We start from the raw sequence: 21839 nt of genomic DNA on the forward strand, positions 1-21839 counted from the left end.
TGCCCCCTCCCGTGGCTGCTCCAGCTCGGCTCGGCCCCGACTTCCTGCTGGGCGCTGGGAAGGCGCTCGCGGGCTGGGGTCCCCGGGGACCGCGCTCGCAGCTGGCCGCGCCCCGGCCGCCAAGGGGTTGGCGGTGGGCGGGAGCGGCCGGCAGTCTCGGCCCCTTCCCGGAGCGACTTTCAAACTTGTGCCTGCGTTGCGGCGGCACCTGGGTGGCTTCGCGCGCCTCGCGTTCTGGAGCCGGTGGGGCAGCCGCTGCTCGGTGAGTGTTCCTCGGTTCTCTCCGCGCGCTCCGCCCGCGCCGCTGGCCCAGCGGCAGTGCCCGCGGTGGTGAAGCCCGCACCCTCCCAGGCACCCGCCCCGGCGCCCTGCGGGGTGAGGACTCGGGGGAGGCAGAAGGGGGCTCCGGGCCGCGTGGGCTGCTTCCAGGGCGACCTTCCTAGCCCAGGGCTGGAGCGCGGGAGGCTCGTGCAAGGAGACATTGTCTGTCCTTTAGCCCCCACCCCGGAAACGAGAAGAGCGAATGCGCCGGGTGGCTCCAAGGGGCTCAGTTTGAAATCCGGGAAGCCCGCGAGGCTGCGCCCACCCGCGCCCACTGCGCGCTAGGTTGCCGGAGGGCTGGTCCTTGCCGCGGACTGTGGGCCCGGGCGGAGTGGACCCTTTGGGGCAAGGACCCGCGCCTCTGACCCCGGGAGCCCGAGGGCGCCGGCAGCCTGTTCCGGGTTGGTGTCACACGGTACTCGCTCTGGGAATCTCAGCTCGCGTCCTGGAGGGATTAGAGTGGGTGCCAGAAATGGGGTGTAGGGGAGCCGAAAGCGCAGAAGCCACTGCCTCCCTCGACCTCGCCCACTCCCGAAATCGGTTTGGTGCATTTTCTCCCTATTCTCAGCCGTTTGGTTTGGAAAGCCAGGAGAAGGCGTGCCAATTTCAAGGCGTTTCGGGTCGCTACTTTTACTCTTTGGAGCTACTTTTGAAAAACAAAAGGAAGAACGGAGTGGGAAGTGTAATAGTGGGAGGCGGGAGGGGTGTGGCCTGAGGGGGGGGGCGGCTGGTGTTATTGTGCCCACTGTAAGATTCAACCTCGAAGTCACTTGCCTGTCTCCTCTCGTGGGGCGCCCAGGAGGCGATCCGGACCGCATCACCCTCCAGGGAACCCTAACTGGGTTCCCAGAGTCTGGCCCCACCTCATCACACCGACCTTGCTTAAGAAATAATAAGCAGGAAGAGTAATGATAGCCCCGCCCCCCCCCCCCCCCCCCGGGCTCCGCGCTGAGCACGCTGCTTGCCTCCCTTCAGGCAAGTGCCGTTCCATTCTCTACTTTGCTCGGCTAGGGATGGAGTGCTGAGTGGCTTAGCTGGGAGTGACTTCACTCCAACCATTTCCAGCGGAAAACCTAGGGAGTAAGAACCCAGAAAAGTTGTACCCCTTCTCTCCGTTATGCTCTTCCCTGTGGTCCTGGGAAGCCTCATCTCCCCGCTGTTAATAGGCTTCTCTCTCTGCCGCCTCCAGTCCCAGACCCTTGGATATCTAAGCCCGGGATACCTTGCTCTGGGGGTGGGGCAGGGAGTAGGCTTGGGGTAAACCAAGTTCTAGAAGCAGAGAGTGATTTGCTGAAGAGCTGCCTTGGGCTTTGTTTTTGTTTTGTTTTTCCTGATTTTTATTGGAAGTGGGACAGGGGGAGAGTGGGAAGAGCCCTGGCCTGGGAGCCCAGCACTGGCTCTACTGGGTAGCATCAAAGACTGAGTCATCTGGACTGGAAGGCACCTCCGATGTGCCATTTACACATGAAGGCCGCAGGGCCCAGAGATGTGAGGTGATTGGAGCCGGGCTCCTACTGGGCAAACAGGGACCAGAACTCAGGTTTCCTCATGGTCTAACCCATGCTTTTCCCAACATGACCTAAGTCACAAAGCTTTTTTCTGGCTCAGTTTCCTCTTGAGTCGAGTTGGAGGCTTGCCTCCTTTTCCTCCTAGAGGGGCCTGGTAAGGATCAGAGGAAGCCAGGTATGTGGAAAGTGCTGCATAAACTCCTATACAAAATGAAGGTTCTGTGTGGCTAGGAGGAGCCCCTGAGAGCTTTACAGTGTATTGGAAAGGTCCCCTGCGTGCCACAAGGAGATGGTAGATAGCAGGAGCCAACGGTGGACACTCCCCCGGCCTGTAATAGCTCAGCTCTAGGGTAAACATTTGCCCTACCAAATCGACAGCCATCCCAGGGTCACTGTGTTTACGCTGGAGGCGGCCAAAGGCCGTGGCCTGAGGGCTGTCCAGGGCAGGAGGGGAAAAGCAATTGTGTTCCAGATGTACGGCTTGCACCTTCACCTCTGCCATCTTCTCAGAAGCTTAGGGAGGCTCTGGTTCCAAGCCTGGGGGTTGCTTCAAGCCCAGGCTGAACACCGACTTTGAAGGGTTAATTGGGAAGCTGTCTAGCTCTTCCCGGTTGTATTCGGAGTGAGGGGACTCTGGGCACTGGGAGGTGCTGCCTTTGCAGCTGCCCTGAGGGCTGTCTCCAGCGCCTCATTTGTCCCCCGCCTCCCCACCCCAGGCTGCCCCTCTGGACCCAGCGGCTGCTCAGTCCTGGCCAGCTGCTTGTCCATAGGCCTTTGTTTCAGAGTTGCAGGCTGGCCCTCCCCAGCAGAAGCCCTCAGGCTGGGGCCTGGCAGCTGGAAGTCACTTCTGCCAGCAGGAAGGCTTTACTGGAGTCCACCGGAGACCTGGCAGACCTTCATTTCCTCGCGTAGGTCCCATCTGGAGCCCTCAGCTCACCCTGGCCAGATTTCTGTCACCAGATCCACCCTGAATGGATGGACCATCCTCCTTTTCTTCCTACACTCACAGCCCTTCGTTCTATTTTAAAGGGTTCTTTCATTCATTCAAGAGTTTTTTGGCATCTGCTATATAGAATGCTGGACGCAGGGGACACTGCAGTGAACAAAATATATTAGCGTCATTGACCTCATGGAGCTGACTTCTAGTGGGGGAAGCCGACAACAAGCAAGATAAATAATGGAAAGCAAGTTAATGATGAGCAGAGCAATGTGATAGGAAAGGTGGATGTGAACTGTCATGGAGTGGGTGGGGTCATGGAGTGGGTGGGATGGTGTTCGAGATGGGGTGGCCTGGGTGACATCTTGAGGAAGGGCTCTTCGATAATGCCTGAAGGAGGAATTTTCCTTGTCTCTGGTTTCCTGTTCTTGAAACCCAGTTCAAGGAACTCACTGTGGGGCTTGGCAGCTTCCTGGCCCTGCGGTGCTAACCTTCTTTGAGCCTGTGTTTCTCATCTGTGAAGTGGAGTTAGTCATCATACCTACCACGTACGGTTTTGTGAGTGATCAATGAGCTAACGTCTGTTCGATGCTTAGCAGAGTCTATAGAGGTCTTCAGTAAGTGAGAGTCTTCTATTTTGTTATTTCTCCAACCAAATGCTGCAGGGGTAGCCCAAGCTCTCTATTGCCATTGCTAAATGAAAAGCTTGAGGCAAGTGGGGAATTGGAGGCAGGTGAAAATGAAAACCCTACTTAGTGCAGACTTTTGTAGTTGGTGAGACTCTTCAACCCTCTCCTAGATTCAAGGCTGGGGGATTGTTGAGGATGTGGGTTTCCCAGGTGTGTGTGCTGCTTCTAGGGTGAACTGGGGGCAGCCCTGACCCACCCTTGTTCTGGAATTTCCCTTGCTTCCAGCTAGCACTGATGAATCACACCTTCATCCCTGGCCTCTCTACCCTGCCTCACAGCTGGAAAGGCTAGCTGTCTCTCCCCCAACTTCTGTAGATAAATTCCCCTGGGAGAGGGAGAGAAAAGGCTGGTGAAAACGAGGGAGGGGCAGGGAAGGTCGGGCAGTTGGTGGGAGGAGCTGTTTCTGGAGAGCCTGCAGAAGTGCTAGAGAGTGCTCACCGAGGCTCAGGCAGCCCCAGAAAAAGTTTCAAAAAGGGTCCACCATGGACCAGAATTTCGAGTAACACGGACAGACAGACACTGTGAGTGCCGAGTCTGGCTGGACTCCACTCAGCTCTGCTTCCGCTCAGCCAATCTGAAGAGTCTTTTCCCCTCTCAGCTGAATCAGGACCTCAAAGGGAGGTGCCTGAGCTCAAAGACCGTTGCTGTCTAAAGCAGCGGGGAGCGGTTTCCTGGGGGCCGAGCCCGGCTCAGGAAGCAGCGATGGGCACGGGGCGGGGGGGGGGGGGGGGGGGGGGCGGGGAAGTGGTCATCAGCCAGACCGCGCCCTCCGAGAGCCCAGTTTCAGGCACAGGACAGCCAGGGAAGCCCTATGGTGAAGGAGCTTTCTGGGCCTGCCAGTGGGTGCCTGGAGGCTGGGTAAAACTAGGTGTAATCTGGCTTCAGAGAAAGTTCCAGGGAGGGCCCTAAACAGCCTCAACCAATTTTGTGATGTTGGGTGACCTCAAGTCAGAGGAGAATGAAAACTGGGCAGGGTCAACTAATTTGTGATCTGAAGGAGGTACATCCAGAGTCGCTGGCCACCCCTCTGGGTGTAGGCTGTCTGGGATAAAGACTGGCCTTGTGAACAGGGTCTCTGCTCTGTTCTTAGTTTGATTAGCAGTTCTCTGAAGGCGGGGCCTCTGCTGGAGCCATCGTTGTTCCCAAACAGCATGGAGAAGAGTGTAATCCACAGGGCATGATGAGCTTGTGCTGGGGCCCCATCCTTAGAACCGTCTGGGCTCCGCGATCTCATCTCCTCTAGTTTTGTTCCTTGGAGTTAAAGGAAGAAGGCAGTGGGGGTCAAGCCTAGCCCTGGATGGACTGTTGCCACCTGGGAATGCCACCCAAGAGAGAATGGGACTTTTTTACAGTTCTCTTGCTGACCTCTGGGGAGGGAAGCCTCCTGGCTTAAGCTCAAGGAATGGGTTTTTAAGGACTCTCAAACTGTTTCATGCTGAGCAGACCCTGGGGCCGGTCATAGGACTTGAATGAGGTTTCAGTGGGCACAGTGGCGACTGCACATGTTGCCTTTTGGGAAACAGAATTTGAGGGTTCTAAGGATTGCTCTAGCTATTGCTGGAATTTGGCTGAGAATGGAGGGAGGGATGCTAGAGGAGTGAAGTCTATTTCACTATGGTAATGGGATCCCAGGAGGAAAGATGGATTCTACAGGTACTGGAAGCTCTAAAAAACTTTGCTCCCCAGGCCACAAGACTATGTGTGTGTATGTTTGTGTGTGTATATATATATACATATACATATACATATATATATATATACATACACACATACATGTATATATATGAATGTGTGCACATATGTGTATAAGTCAGAGATTCTTGAGCAATAGATGGCAAGTGTTTATTGAAAGGAAAAGGGAACCAGTATTCTTGCAGCCTCTGTCTGTCCTGTGCATTGCTGCATCTCCAGTGCTTGCTGCATAGTAGGATTCCAGTAAACATTTGTTGAATAAATAAAACCCTACTGTGTGATGAAACGTTAGGAATTAGAGAAATTTTCACACTCTGCACAAATGTTCTACTCTTTCCTCGTAGAGTAGAAGATTCTAAGAAGTTGAAGTTGTGGTCAGCACCTGTGGCCCAGGGGCAGGCAGCTCTGTATTCCTCCAGCCTGGACATGTGAAAGGGTGCCTTGGGTCACTGGGACCAGTCCTCCCAGGCCTGCTGAGAGTTTGCCACTTGCATGTTGTGTCCAAAGTAGAGTATGCTTTTAGTCTTGAAAATAGTTCCTCCCATAATATGTCCTTTAACCCCTCTTCTACCGTATTTACAGCATGGCCACCCAGTGGCCTTGCTTATTTGCAAGTAGCCAGTAAGGTCTCCAGGTCGACCAGAACTCAAGTTCCTGCATTTTCTTTCACACCAGCTCCCTCAGACCCTGTTTAACTTTTATTCCTGCATAAAAGGAATTGTGTCATCCAGTTTCCAAGCCCACAACTGAAAGGCAGCAGCAAAGGAAAGAGTGTAAAGAGACCAATGTAGAGAGGAGAAATGACCACCGTGCAATTGACAATTGAGGGAGTGGATGGAGATCAAGACACTATGGAAAGCAGGCAGGAGTGTAAGAGCCAGGGGTCATTACTGATGTAGGGCGAGTGGCTTGGCACACCTTGGCCTTTGGGGGCATCATCATTTTGATAATTGTTGCTTTGCTGGTAATTGTGACCCTGAGTCATCAAGCGGAGGTTAAGTGATGTTTCCTTGACTATTTAGGAAGGGAGGGAAGGAAGTGTGTAACGTGTTTTTGAAAGATGTCCCGGTCAGATTGACTACAATTTTTGAAGTGTTGACTCTTAGGTAATATCACTAATCTCAACAAGGCATAGTAGGTGGTGGTACCCTCAACTACAGGTGAGGAAACTGAATCCACCCACACAAGGTAGGTCACTTTTCTGGGATCTCACCTAAGACTTAGCAGGGATGAGGTCTGAACTTCTAGATGGCTCTAGAGCACATGCTCTGAGCTCTACCCCAGACTCTTTGGAAACTGGGCACACTCTTAAAAAATGTGCTTTTTGGATAGCTCTCTCTGCAAGGGTTCCAGCTGGTCAGGGTTTTACTGTGTTACTGTGGAGCCAGGATGGGCCCAAACTTAATGCTGCTCCACCCATAGCAGACTGCCAGTTGCCCCAGAGGGTGCTTGCCTCAGTGGAAACAAGGATGCCTTTAATACATTTACATTTTTTAAGCTTCTACCTGAGTGCTGCACAACATTTCCGAGGCCAGAAAATGTTAGGGAGGAGCTGCAATTTCAAAAATCCCAAGCCTCTTTCCATCAGGAGCTTTTGTTCCTTTGTTTGGGCTCTGGATGCTGCTGAAGGGTGCTGTGCTGTGCTGGGCAGTCTCTATGCTGGTTGTTCCAGTCGTCTCTCCAGGGTGGTGGGGCCCGCCCCTGCGTGGGAGCTCCTGCTCCTGTCTTCTCACCATCCAGATCTGGCAAATGGTAATTTTCTCCAATTTATTTCTGTCATTTATTGTAAAGATAGAATGTTAAACAGATGCAGTCAATGCTTTCTTTTTCCTCCTAATTGCTTTCTCTTTCCTCCCTCCTCAGAAGTAACATTCTCTTGAATACAGTGTTTATCACGTCTATGCATGTCTTCATACTTTTTACTGTTGTCTGTAAGTAATTTACAGTTTCTTGTTGTTTTGATTTTGACGTGTATAGCATCATGTTGAATCAACATTGTTGTCTAGATTTATCCATGTTGAAATATTTAAATCTAGTTTATTCACTGAACTGTTACATGGTATCTGTCATATATTATAGCTTCCTTATGAACAGACTTTTAGATTATTTCCATTTTTCTCACCAGTATCCTGTGTTTATCATCCATGTGTCAATCTTTTCTACCATGTGTGTCAGTGGTAGGATTATGGGGTTATAAATTGTGCTTTTCAAGATACTGCCAAATAATGTCCCTGCGTGATTTGTGACTCAGTATACGTTCTTACCAGAAACACAAGAGCCCCTATTTCACTAACATTTGGATTGTGTCTTGTAATCTAGTAGATGTAATTTAAAAATTATTTTATAAACTGTTCCTTAAAATTAGCACTTTTGATTGAAGATAGGGATGAGCGTTTTTCATGTTTGTTGTCTATCCATGTTTATAATTCTGTGAGGTTTTGCCTTTTGCATTAAAAAAAAATTTAAACCAAGTAATACATCCACGTGATTCAAGCCCCAGAATGTTGTGTGGTGATAAGTCTCTACCCTTTGTTTCCTTGCTCCTAGTTTCCCATGCTTTGACAAATTACAGGTTCTTGGTACTTTTGCAGAGTTTTAGTTGCCGTTTTCTTGCTGATTTTTAGGAATTAAAAAAAAAAAATCTATGTATGTGTGTTAAATGAAACAAAGTGAAAGTATTAGTTGCTCAGTATTGTCTGACTCTTTGTGGCTCTATGAACTGTAACCCATCAGTCTCTTCTGTCCATGGGATTCTTCAGTCAAGAATACTGGAGTGGGTTTCCATTTCCTCCTTTAGGGGATCTTTCCGACCCAGGTATTGAACCTGGATTTCCTGCATTGCAGGCAGATTCATAATCTTTTGTGGGTTTTATTCATTACATATAGCTCTGGATTGTTTTAACTTTATTAAAGTTATTTTTCATAGGGAAATTTAAATTTTAATGTCACATTTGCCAGTCTTTTGTTCATATCAAGAAATCTTTTCCTACCCTGATTTTTATTAAATGGGTTCTTAAAAAATCTTTTTTTATTTAAAGTTTTTTTTTTTTTTAACTGCACTGAGTCTTTGTGTAGTATGTGTGCTCTTTGTTGTAGCTCCAGGTCTTGTTACTCTTTTAGTATATAATTTTATTTATATGTTTTTGGCCCTGCTATGTCTTCATGCTGCGCGGGCTTTTCTCTAGTTGTGGTGAGTAGTGGCTGCTCTGTAGCTGCGGTGTGCAGGCTTCTCAATGTGGTGTCTCTTGAGCACACAGGCTTCAGTAGTTGCAAGCATGTGGACTCCGCGATTGTGGCTCCTGGGCTCTAGAGCTCAGGCTCAATAGTCGTCGCCCACGGGCTTTGCTGCTCCTCGGTTTGTGGGATCTTCCTGGATCAGAGATTGAATCCTTGTCTCCTGCACTGGCAGGATTCTTTACCACTGAGCCGCCAGGAAAGCCCTCGAAGGCCTGAATTGGAAGGTTGATTCTTAACCGCTGGACCACCAGGGAAGCCCCTTCCTATTCTGACTTTATAGAAAATATAGTGTGTGTGTGTATATATATATTTTAATTTTGCTTCTACTCTTAACATTTTAAATTCATCTGGAGTGTATTTTCTGTATGTGACAATGGTTCTTCTCTCTGGTTACATATTAAAGCCTCATGAGGAGCTTTTTAAAATAGTACTATTGTCTGAGCTTCATTTCAGATCAGCCCAATAAAAGGAAAATACCTTGGGGTAGGGCCCAGGCATGGTTATGAAATGCCCCAGGTAACTTTTGTGTTTAGCCAAGGTTGAGAACCACTCAGCCTTGTAAGATGGAACTGATTTTATTTTTCCAGAGAAATAGCCAATTTTCCCAGTGCTAGTTATTAAGCAGTCTATACTTTTCCTGTTGATTTTTTACTTTTTTTTTTTTTTTTTGATTTTTTTTTAAGAGTTGATTCGATAGCTTTATTGAGATATATTTCCCATATCTTAAAATCTACCCATTTTTTAGTATATATGCACAGAATTGTATTACCATCCCTGCTATCTAATCTTTTTTTTTTTTTTTTCTCTTTTGGCCCTGCTGCTCAGCTTGCGGGATCCTAGTTCTCGACCAGGGATCAAATGCAGGCCCTCGGCAGTGAGGGTGCAGAGTCCTAACCACTGGACCACCAGGGGATCCCCTCTGCTGTTTAATCGTGTGTGCCAGTGGCCTCAGTCATACCCACCTCTTTTGAGACACTGTGGACTGTAGCCCACCAGGATCTTCTGTCCATGGAATTTTCCAGGCAAGAATACTGCAGTGGGTTGCTATGCCCTTCTCCAGGGGGTCTTCCCGACCCATGGCCTCAGTCATGTCCACCTCTTTTGAGACACTGTGGACCATAGCCCATCAGGATCTTCTGTCCATGGAATTTTCCAGGCAAGAATACTGCAGTGTGTTGCCATGCCCTTCTCCAGGGGATCCTCCTGACTCAGGGATCAGAATCAAGTCTTTTAAGTCTCTTGCATTGACAGGCAGGTTCTTTACCACTGGTGCCAACTGGGAAGCCATCTAAACCATTTTTATTATCACAGTTTATTAAAAGAAATTGTACTTTTTGCAATCATTTTCCCTATCCACTAGCCCCAGGCAATCACTAGTCTACTTTTATCTTTCTAGATTTGCCTGTCCTGGACCTTTTACATAAATGAGTTCATACAATAAATCGTTATGTTGACTAGCCTTTTCATTTAACATAATATTTTCAAGAGTCATCCATGTTGTGGCAGGTTATCAGTTCTTCATTCTTTTTTATTCCATTATGTGGCTTTACTACATTTTGTTTATCCATTCATCAGTTGATAGACATTTGAGCTGTTTCCACTTTTTTTGTATTACAAATAATACTGCTATGAACAATTGTGTACAACTTTTGGTACGCAGCATATAGATCTAGCTTCTATATGACCTACTGGGAGATGATTATTTATAAGTTAACTTTTTGAGGAATTGTTAAATTGTTTTCTAAGTAGGCTACACCATTTCTTACCAGCAATATATGAGTTCTAATTTCTGTTTATCCTCACCAACACTTGTTATTGAACATGGCTTTGATTTTAGCCATCTTAAGAGTGAATATGAAATGGATTTAATTGTGATTTTGATTTGCATTTTCCTAATGACTAATGATGTTGAGCATTTTTTTTGTGCCTATTGGTCATTTGTATATTTTTTTTGAGAAATATCTATTCAAATTGTTGCCTGTTTTAAAATTGGGTTATTTTATTGTTGTTGTAAGGGTTCTTTTTATAGTCTGGATACAAGTCTATTATCAGGTTTACAAATATTTTCTCCCATTCTGTGATTTATCTTTTCACTGTCTCTCTTTTAAAAATTTTTCAAAAATGATGTGTAATTGATATATTATTTAGTTCCAGATGTACAACTTAATGATTCAATATTTGTATACATTGTAACATGATCTAGTCTACTTTCTTTTCATTTTCTTTATAGTACCTTTGAAACATAAGTTTTAAATCTTGAAGAAGCCCAGTTTATCTATTTTTTTGTTCTGTTGCTTGTGCTTTTTCCTATTGTATCTAAGAAACCACTGCTTGCCCAAGTTCACAAAAATTTACCTCTATATTTTCTTTTAGGAGTTTTATAGTTTTAGCTTTTACATTTAGGTCTGTGATCCATTTTGACCTAATTTTTGTGCATGATATGAACTAGATATTCAGATTCATCCTTATGCATGTGAATATAGCTGTGCTAACATTGTTGAAAAGACTATTCTTTCCCTATTGAATAGTTTTGGTACCCTTAATGAAAATCAATTGACTATAAATGTGAAGTTTTATTTCTGTACTCTCAGTTCTGTCGCATTAATTTGTATGTCAGTACAGTCTTGATAACTATAGCTTTGTAATCAGTTTTGAAGTTGGGAACTGTGAGTCTTCCAACTTTGTTCTTTTTCAAGATTGTTTTAGCTATTCTGGCTCCCTTGCTTTTCCATACAAATTTTATGATCATCTTGTCAATTTCTACAAAAATGCCAGCTAGAATTTTGAAATAGATCGCTTTGAGTCTGTAGATCAATTTATTGAGAATCGCTAACTTTAAGAGTGTTAAGTGTTCTAATCCATGAACATGGGATGTCTTTCCATTTATTCAGGTCTTTAGTTCCTTTCAAGTGTTTCGTAGCTTCCCATATACAATTCTTACATTCCTTTTGTTAAATATATTCCAAAGTTTTCAATGCTTTGTGAAGCTGTTATAAATGGGATTGTTTTGTTTCTTGGGGGGAGAGGGTAAGCCACTCAATTTGCAGGATCCTAGTTCTCCCATCAGGGGTTAAACCCATTACCTTGGCAGTGAAAGTGTAGAGTACCAATCACTGGACCACCAGGGCATTCCCCTTCATTGCATTTTGGATTGTGTGCTGCTAGTATATAGGAATACAATTGATTTTTGTGTATTGCTCTTGTATCCTTCCATCTTACTAGACTCTTTCGTTAGTAGAGTCCACCGATTGTTTCATTGTGAATTTCTTAAGATTTTCTATATATATAAGATCATGTCATCTATGAATTTAGTTCAGTTGCTCAGTCGTCTCCGACTCTTTGCAACCCCATGGACTACAGCACGCCAGGCCTCCCTATCCATCACCAACTCCTGGAGCTTACTCAAACTCATGTCCATAGAGTCGGTGATGCCATCCAACCATCTCATCCTCTGTTGTCGCATTTTCCTCCTGCCCTCAATCTTTCCCAGCATCAGGGTCTTTTCCAATGAGTCAGTTCTTCGCATCAGGTCGCCAGAGTATTGGAGTTTCAGCTTCAGCATCAGTCCTTCCAATGAATATTCAGGACTGATTTCCTTTAGGATGGACTGGTTGGATCTCCTTTCAGTCCAAGGGACTCTCAAGAGTCTTCTCCAGCACCACAGTTCAAAAGCATCAATTCTTCAGCACTCAGCTTTCTTTATAGTCCAACTCTCATATCCATCCATACATGACTACTGGAAAAACCATAGCTTTGACTAGACGGGTCTTTGTTGGCAAAGTAATGTCTCAATGTCTCTGCTTTTTAACATTCTGTCTAGGTCATAACTTTTCTTCCAAGGAGCAAGTTCTTTTAATTTCACGGCTGCAGTCACCATCTGCAGTGATTTTGGAGCCCCCCAAAATAAAGTCTCTCACTGTTGCCATTGTTTCCCCATCTATTTGCCATGAAGTGATGGGACTGGATGCCATGATCTTAGTTTTCTGAATGTTGAGTTTTAAGCTAACTAGAAATACTTTTACTTCTTCCTTTTCAATCTGAATGTCTTTTATATCTTTTTCTTGCCTAATTTTCCTGGCTAGAACTCCAGTACAATGTTGAATAGAAGTGTCATGAGGGGAAATTCTTGTCTTATTCCTAATCTTAGGGGGAAAACATTCTTTCTCTATTGAGATAAAGTATCTGTTTTTTGTATCTTCTTTATAAGACTGGGGCTGTTCCCTTCTATTCCTAGCTTGTGTGGTGTTTTCATCATGGAAGGGTGTCAGATTTTGTCAAATGTTTTTTTCTGGGTCTATTAAGGTGACCAGATGATTTTGTATTTTATTCTATTAATATCTAGAATTACATTAATTTATTTTTGGTTTTGGATGTTAACCCAGTCCTGTATTTCTGGGATAAATTCACATGGTCATAGTGTATATTCCTTTTTATATGTTGCTGGATTCAATTTGTTAGTATATTGTTGAGGATTTTTATAGCCACATTTATAAGGGATGCTGGCCTGTAGCTTTTTTTTTTTTCCCTTGTGGTATTTTGTTTGGTCTTTTATCAGGTCTCATAGAATGAGTAGGAAGTGTTCTTTCCTCTTCTGATTTTTGGAAGAGTTTGTGAAGAATTGCTGTTAATTCTTTAAATGTTTGGTAAATTCATCAGTGAAGCCATTGAGTCCTGGGCTTTTCTTTATTGGAAGTTTAAAAATTATTAATTCAGACTCTTTGCTTGTTAACAGATCTCTTCAGATTTTCTGTTCCTTCCCAAATCCTCAATTCTAGGAATTTGTCTAGGAATGGCATCAAAGTTATCTAATTCATTAGCATATGTTTGTTCACAGTATTTCCTTATAATCCTTTAAGATGTTCTTTTTTGTCTTTGATAATCTGCATTTATGCTATGTATGATAGGTCTAAATGTGGACTTTTAAAAAATTTAACTTAGTTGTGCTTTCAATATGAGGACAGATGTCGATATGTTCAGTTCTGGAAAATTCATATACATTCTGTCTTTGAAAATTGCCTCTCCCTTAATTCTTTTCCTTTTCTTTCTCTGGAGCTCTTTGAATCTTGTCTCTCTCTCTTTTACTTTTTAAAGATTTATTTATTTACTTTTTAAAAATTGTCGGTTGTCCTGCGTCTTCATTGCTGCACACAGGCTTTCTCTAGATGCGGAGAGCAGGGGCTTCTCTTGTTTCGAAGCGTGGGCTCTAGGTGTGTGGGCTTCAGTAGCTGGGGCTCATGGGCTCTACAGTGCGGGCTCAGTAGATGGGCTTAGTTGCTCCGTGGCATGTGGAATCTTCCCAGATCAGACATTGATCGAACCCATGTCCCCTGCATTGGCAGGCAGATTCTTAACCACTAGACCACCGGGGAAGCCCGGGACCTTGTCTCTTAATGTTCATATTTTCTATCTTACTCTTTGCATCTACTTCAGGATAATTTCCTCAGTTTTTTTTTTTTGTTTGCCCATTTCACTAATTCTTTCTTTAGCTGTATTTAGTTTTCTGTTTAACTTACCTATTGAGTTTAACCTGTCAATATTGTATACAAATAACCTTTGAAAAATCTGGATATGAAATGTGTGGGTTCAGTTATATGTGGATTTTTTTCAATGAATATGTACTGTAGTACTTCACGGGGCTCAGCAGTAAAGAATCTGCCTGCCGATGCAGGACGTGCGAATTTGATTCCTGAGTCGGGAAGATCCCCTGGAGAAGAAAATAACGATCTATTCTAGTATTCTTATCTGGGAAATCCCATGGACAGAGGAACCTGGTGGGCTCAAGGAGTCTCAAAAGAGTCGGATGCAGCGACTAAACAGTAACAGCAGTACCACGCAATCTGCAGCTTGTTGAATCTGCAGATAAGAAATCATGGATACAGAGGGCTGGGTGTAAAGTTATACATGGCTTTCTATGGCCCCGAAGCCCCATATTGTTCAAAGGTCAACTGTTTTATTTCCATTTAGTACTTTTTCAAAGTCTTTTTCAGATTTTTCTTTTATTCCTAGTTTTTGGAGTATCAATTTCTTTCATCTTCTGACTTGCTTGTCATATGTTTTATTGTGTGGTTAGTAATTTTTATACTGAGAAATAGTGGAATGCTTAAAAGCATCAGAAGTCTGCACTTACTATGATGATGGGCTTCCCTTGTGGCTCAGCTGGTAAAGAATCCGCCTACAATGTGGGCGACCTGGGATTGATCCCTGGGTTGGGAAGATCCCCTGGAGAAGGGAAAGGATGCCCACTCCAGTATTCTGGACTGGAGAATGCCATGGACTGTATAGTCCATGGGGTTGCAAAGAGTTGGACACGACTGAGTGACTTTCATTTTACTATAATGATGAGGTCTAGGACGTACCAAATGTGTGGGTGGGGGGCTGAGGGGGACAGAGGAAAAGATTGGAAGAGGAACTTTATATGTCTGGCTGCTTCCTCTTACACAGGTCTCTGCCAAGACTCACCTTTGCAGAGCCTTCCCAGGCCTCCCTAACTAACACTGTCCACCCCCATTCTGCCTTTTCTCTTCTTCATCTTTTTTGTAACACTTAACACTGTCCAGGAATATAGTAAATATTTGTCTACCTTTTGTGACTGTCTTCCATATTGGAGTGTAAGCTCCATAATAATAAGGATTTGTCTTATTCACTGCTGTGTCCCCAGCACCTGGAGTGTGGTTTATACTGTCAACAAATATGAGTGAGTAGTCCTGTTTTTAGATGGAAGTTATCTGAGCCTTGATGATGCAACTTCCAGCTGGGTTGAGCCTGACCAGGCAGCAGAGAAGAGGTGAACAGTGCCTCTCCATCCCCAAACCTTTTTCTGTGACTCCACTGGAGATGTCTCATCCTTCCGTTAAAGAGCCCATAAAATGCCATCCTTCCTGTGAGCTTCAGCTTTCTTCTGGCATGAGTCCTACAGCTGCCAAAATCAGTAGTAGGGACTGGACCGTCAGAAACCCTGGGGGAAGAAAATGCACAAAACCCTGGGAAGATCTGGTCCTTAGCCTTCAGGAGGCTGTGACTTAGTAAGGCAGGCAGCACACACAGAAAACAAGTTAGGACACTTGCCCATTCCCTGAGTCAGCTGTGTGGGTTAGCACTCCCGCTATGAGCTTGCAGTAGAGAAGGCAACCTGTGTGCTGGCCCCTGGGTCACAATGTTGACACAGAAGTGGTTTCTGGAGGCATCAATGGGCAGGTTACGAATTCCCAGCCGACTCCATGTTGGCCTCCTTCTGAGGTTTGCTCCATGCTGTAGGAACTTGTTCTGAGCATAGTGTTACTTGTAAAAGGGCAGAAAGTGCCAGCAGGCATTCCCACGAGGTGGGCAGGGTTGGCACCTTTCCATCCGTCTTTGACTGTATCTCTTGGCCCCACTGATATTGGGGTTGAGGATAGTGAGCACCGAATTCCAGCAAACCCTGGCTTTCCTGCTGCACGGCTTTTGGTGAGCAAGTAGCTCCACCTCACTGGCTTCCCCAGTGGCTTAGTGGTAAAGAATCCACCTGCAATGCAGGAGACTCAGGTTCGATCCCCTGGAGAAGATGATGGCAACCCCCTCCAGTATTCTTGCCTGGAGAATCCCATGGACAGAGGAACCTGGCGTTCGGTCCATGGGGTTGCAAAGAGTCAGACATGACTGAAGCAACTCAGCACACACACACTTGTGGCAGGGAGAGTTAATAGAGAATGTGTTTATTACCACATTGCCTGCTATTGATGTTATTCCAGCCCAGCATCTTGGGAGCCACTTGTGCCTCAGTGTCCTGATCTGTAAGGGTTAATATCCTCAGGCTTTGAGGGCCTGAGGTGGGGGAGGAGCCGCATAAATGGGTTATTGTTGTGCTGGTGAATGCTCCGGCTTTGTTCAAGTGTCTTCACTATTTGACTTCCTGCAGTTAGTGTCCCCAGACTTGAATTGCTGGAGACACTTGCGCGTCCTCAGCGGTTGGTGGCGCTCACCTGGCCCGGCTGTGACCTGGGTCTTCACCCAGTGGGGACCTGCTGAGTTGGGGTGGGAAGCTCCATTTCCTCTGTTAGGGGCCCCCCGGGCATCAGGAATGAAAGAAATGCAGAAAGTATGACCCACACGCGCAACTGATTCTGAATAGGACGTTTATTGAAGAGGTTTTGCAGGAGGCGGCGGGCGCTTTAATTCCCGAGGCTGTTGGTGGCAGCTCTCTGCTCGCCCCAAGCCTGTTAACTGCTCTGCTGCCGGGGCCGAATGCGGCTCCCGGGCCCCACGCGGCCCTCTTGGTGCTCAGATGGGAGCCCTTTTGAGGAAAGCGGTAGGTACCCGGCTGGCCAGGCCAGGGGGTGTGAATGGGGCAGGAGCAGATCTATCAAAGGCCTCTGAGTCTTGCCAGACTCTGCCGTGAAACCCGGCTGGCCACTGGCTTTGGGGCGAAAGGTAAATTTCTCCCTTGGGCCTTCAGAAACTGAAGACAGGTTGAGTTGGTCCCTTTTTAAAATCCTGCCCAGGCTTCTTCCAGGGGATGTGTCCATCGAGGCCCGGCGAGGGCGAGAATCCCGTGTTCCTCTTCGAGTTACTGCATGTGGTTCTGCATGGGGCTTCGGAGGGTCTTCTGATCTCTGAACACTTGGAGTTGGGCAATTAGGGAAGGGGATGTTTGTCGAGGGACCCAGCACACCCTGGGAAAAGCAGAGTTAATCTCCCACTTCTTCCGGAAGTTTCCTTTTCCCAGAATCCACAGAGGGTGGTTATTTTAGATAAAATCTAGGGGTGGAAGCAGGTTGGGCAGGTGGAAGGATGTTGTCCCTGACCCTGCCTCTTCCCCTGGTGGACACCGCCAGGCTGGGGCCATGTCCACCGCTCCGAGAGCTCTGGGCTGCAGAAGCCAGGAGGTTGGGGGCAGGTTGCTGCCCTGCCCTGCCTTGAGTTTCAGTCCTGAATCAAGGCCTGGCTTTTCCAGGAACAGGACTGCTACCTGGGCCATGCCCATGAGGACCCGCCTGCCCCAGAACCTAGCGTTTGGTGACAGCTGCCCCCTCTGCTCAGCTGAGGGAGAAAGCTGCTCTCCTCCCACCTGGAAACTGGTTGGATGAGTTTCTCGGGCCTCCCTGGTGGAGGCCCCTTAGAAGGGAAGGCAGGGATCTGGGGTGGGGTGGGGGCGGGTGCTGTGGGGTGCAGAGGGGCCTCCCGGGCTCTGGGGTAGGGAACCCTGAGGGACAGGGTCATGCAGGAGACCCTGCTCTCTGAAGGGCCGGCTTCCTTTGAGAATTGACCTTGTTGTGTGAGTCTGTAAGCTATGCCTGGGGAAATCTACTTTCCTGAGTTGTCTGGGTCAGGTGCCGGGCGCTGGGTCGGCGTCCAGGGCAACGAGGGGGTGTTGCTTGGAGCTCTTGCTGTTGTGCCTGAGGGCCAGGAGGATCAGGCTGTGTGACTGACGGCAGCAGTTCATAATGGGGGGGTTGCTGCTGTTGCCTGGAATTGAAGACCAACTTGTGTTTGGGGGAGACTCCCTAATTCTGATTTGCTTGGGGAGGGAATTTGGGGAAGGGAAAAACCCTCAGGTGGTAACACTGACTCCCCCCCGCCCCCACACAATGCCCCCAGCTGGGAGCTGCTGTTCTGGAATCCCAGGGGAAGAGCCCCTTCTAGTTAAGCCCTGGCATCTCAGTTTTTAGACTTGGCATTTGCCCCTCTGCTTTTAGAAACATCTCGTATCTGGATAGTTTCATATCTCCACATTTATTGGGGGCCTTGCTTCCTCCCACTTCACAGGGGTTGGGATAGGTGTCATTCTTCTTCCTAGCACATTCTCCCCGTCTCTTTCTCTCCTTGAAGCTCTCTGTAAACAGCCAGCATCTTCTTTGGCTTCTGGATGCTTCATGAACATTCTGGCTGTGTAGACCCCTGCTGCCATACACCACGTCGCAGTTTGTATATTTTGAGGGTAGTGTTTCACTTTGTCTCCCCGAGGCTCCGTGGTGGGTCTTCCAGGCCTGGCCCAGGTGCGCCCATCCCCTTGCTGCCGGACGCCCCAGGTCCTTGCGTGGTCCAGGTCCTCTGGGGACTCCACTGTCCCGAGCTGCCACCCTTGTACCAGATGCCCTTAGGGCTCTTCCTTACCTGGCAGAAGCTTTGTCATCATTCAAGACTCAGTGAAAATCTCACTCTTTTAAAGCTGCCTGGGTCCCCCAGGTGGCACTTTCCACTTCTTCCATCAGCAGAGTTTATGTGCACTTCTGTGTCAGCACTTGAGGCCCTGCTTTGTGGATAATCTGTTGATATGTCTATTTTTTAAAAACTATTATTATTATTAGTAGTATTTTTTGGCCGCACAGCGTGACTTGTGGGATTTTAGTTCCCCAATCAGGGATCGAACCTGTGCCTCCTGCAGTGGAAGCACCGAATTTTAACCACGGGACTGCCAGGGAAGTCCTTGCTTCCTTTTGTCATTGATGTGCTTGTCTGGTTTCTCCTGATACAGTGTTTGTTCTCCAGAGCGGGTTCTGTGTGTGATTCATCTTTGTGTCAACCCACAAGGCTGCCACAGTCTTTGTGCAAAGTGGGTGCTTGAATATACTCGAGCAGTGAATTCTGAAGCTCATGACTTGGGAAGGGCCGTTAGTCTTATCCCTAAATGAGTGGGTCGACCTTGCGGTACAGATGGCTCACTGCCTTGCTCCCTGCCGTCCAGCAAGTTAGGAGTAGAACTAATGTTGGTTTTGAGCCATGCTGGCTGGAGTACCAGGTCTATTCTTCTGCCTTCCCCTCTTGGATATTCCCTGTGACTTAGGAAATGGGCAAACACTGGGGCTTTTCCCTCTATGTCCTGGCTCTCTAATCTGTCTACCCTGGAGTTGGATTACATTTTTTCTTTAAAATCCAAGGACCAGTGTCAAGGATGGTTTCCAACAATCACTTCTCTACCTCACGTCACCTTAAATTCTGTTCCTGCTCAGGCCTGTTGTTCCTCTCCAGTTCTCTCCCTGCAGAACCCAGAGGAATGCGCCCTGCCTGCTACAGCATAGGACTGACTCATTCAAACTTCGTCTTCTGGTTTGACCTTCTGTGGGGCCTGGATATCAGACTCGTTTCTGTTTCCAGCTGAATTGCTTTGTATTTGCCCTTAAAAGATCATGGTCCAAATCTGTGTTGGGATCATAGATGATGGATGGTCGGCAGGATCAGGGTGAAGTGGGAGGGGAGGGTTAGGTCATGGTGGTACATGATTAAACTTGTATCTTTATCATTGACTTGAGATATGGGTCTACTTTTTTAGGCACACATCAGAAAAATCTCTTATCCTGATGCTTATGGACAAATAGTAACTCATCCATCCTTCTCATTGCCACCATTTATGAAAGGTATGCTGTGTGTCATTTGTTCACACTGCTCTACTTGTATCCGCTCGCTCTTGGAGACCAGCGAAGTTGGTAGTATTGCTGTGCTCATTTTACGGGTAAGGAACTTGAAGTTTGGTTAGGTCCAATGACTTGCCCAAGGCCACTCATAGCTAGAAAAACAGAGTAACTGGGTTTTAAACCACGTCTGCCTGACTCCAAAGCCTGTGACTCCATTTACTGCATTTAATCTCTGCTGTCTGGACTCTCATGCACTGAGGTATTTGCTCATTCTCTCCTTCTCATCTGAGAACTCAGACCCAGTGGGCCCCTCTGTTCCAGTTGCTTCCCACTGAGATTCTCCAATACCTTTGGATCTGATGCAATAGTAAATGCTGCAACTCTTGAAGGTGTGGTTCAAGGTTGGTGACCTCAAAACAAGCATCCCCTATAGCGGGTGTATGGGGAGCAACTAGATTGTTAATTTGTGGGACTGGGTCTCTGAAGTTTGCTGATAAGAAGGGGTGGTCCTGTGAGCCTCTAGAGATGGGAGAGGTGAGGCCTCTGAGAACACTGGAGGCATCTGTGATTTCTAGCATGGTCTTCATCCCCTCCATCTTCTGGGGACATTGTGTCTGTGTCATTTTCCTGCTTAGTCACAAGTTGTGACCTACCCTGGCTATGAGCAATAGCAATTTCCCATCCACAGTAATTGCTCTCCTTTGCCTTCAGTTTCAATGAAACCTCCTGGTGGACTGCTTTTCCTGAGATAGCTGTAGGGCCATTTTGCTGTAGTCCCTTCTTCAAACTCCAAAGTGGTCTCTTCTTCCAGCTTTTGTGGCTGGTCAATTAATATGTGGCATGGCAGGGAAGCTATGCCCCCGCTCCAGTCCCTCTTTTGGGGCCTAGAGTATGGGGCAGTCACCGCTCCCGCATGCCTCTTGGTGAATCGGAAACTTGCTGGCAGTGACTAATTGGAAACTCATTAGACAAGGAGGAACTGTCTCAGGTCTTGACTGTGGCCACTGTTTATCTTTCGTCTGACTACTGTGGGAGTGGAGAGGTGCTGAAATTTATTGAACACCTAGTGCATGCATTGCCTTCTGGGGGTGAAAGAAGGCCCAGCCCACTAGGTTTTTACTGTCTAGTCTGGAAGGAGAGCTTGCCCATGAGAACCCCAAGGACCTGTGCTTTATGCGACACTCAGGCTCAGCTGAGTTCAGAGAAGTGCCTGTGTGTTAGTGTTGCCGCTGTTAACACACGCTGCCATCTTAGTGCCTTCGAACAGCACCCGTGCAGACTTCCCTGGTGGCTCAGTGGGAAAGAATCCACCTGCCAATGCAGGAGACACGGGTTCGATCCCTGGTCCGGGATGACCCACATACCATGGAGCAACTAAGACCCTGCACCACAGCTACTGAGCCTGCGTGATCTAGAGCGTGGGAGCGGCAACTACTGAAGCCTGTGCGTCCTAGAACCCCTGCCCTGCAGCAAGAGAGGCCTCCGTGAAGAGAAGCCCACACCACAACTAGAAAGGAGCCCCTGCTTGCTGCAGCTAGAGAAAAGCTCACACAGCGACAGAGACCCCGCACAGTGAAAAATAAATGAAACAGCAGACGTTTATTATCTTACAGTTCTGGAGGTCAGATGTCAGTCTGGGCCTACAGGGCTATTTTCCTTCTGGAGTCTCCAGGGAAAATTTTGTTTTCTTATCCTTTTAGATCCCTTGACTTGTGGTCTCTTTCCTCTGTCGACAAAGCCAGCAGCCTAGCAAAGACGAGATTCTCGTTCTGTCCCTCTGCATTTGCTGTCACGTCAGCTTCCGACTCCTGCTACTTCCCTCTTGTGAGGACCCTCTAATTACTGCAAACCTACCCACATAATCTAGAACAATCTTCCCCATCTCAAGATCCTTAACTTGATCATACCCGCAAAATTTCTTTTGCCATATAAGGTTACCTACATAGATAGGCTCCTTGTATCCATGGATTAAGATGTAGATATTCCTGGGGGAGAAGCATTTTCAGCCTGCATCATTGTGTGTGTTGGATGGGTTGTTGATGGTTGGGGAGGGCTTTCTGAGGATGATGATTGGGCCACATTTGTGGAGGGAGAGAATGTCTGGGACACCTTGCAGGTTTGAGAAGTA

The 21839-nt window shown here is 47.1% G+C and overlaps 1 protein-coding gene across 2 annotated transcripts in view; it reads left to right on the forward strand.

The window, feature by feature from the left end:
* The window catches only part of PLEKHG3 (pleckstrin homology and RhoGEF domain containing G3), a 43020-nt gene continuing 21181 nt past the window's right edge, over positions 1-21839 (forward strand). Inside the window, exon 1 of one of the 2 annotated variants that reach the window (XM_020879185.2) lies at positions 1-262. Coding sequence is in view for 1 of the 2 variants with exons in the window: in XM_070469484.1 (XP_070325585.1) it covers positions 16645-16668 (24 nt within the window). In the remaining variant the exon portion in view is untranslated. Of the gene's footprint in view, positions 263-16582; positions 16669-21839 lie in introns of those variants that run through there. The other variant, XM_070469484.1, reaches the window with a different exon arrangement.

Source organism: Odocoileus virginianus, chromosome 6, assembly GCF_023699985.2.
Source record: "Odocoileus virginianus isolate 20LAN1187 ecotype Illinois chromosome 6, Ovbor_1.2, whole genome shotgun sequence".
Classification (NCBI taxonomy): Eukaryota; Metazoa; Chordata; class Mammalia; order Artiodactyla; family Cervidae; genus Odocoileus; species Odocoileus virginianus.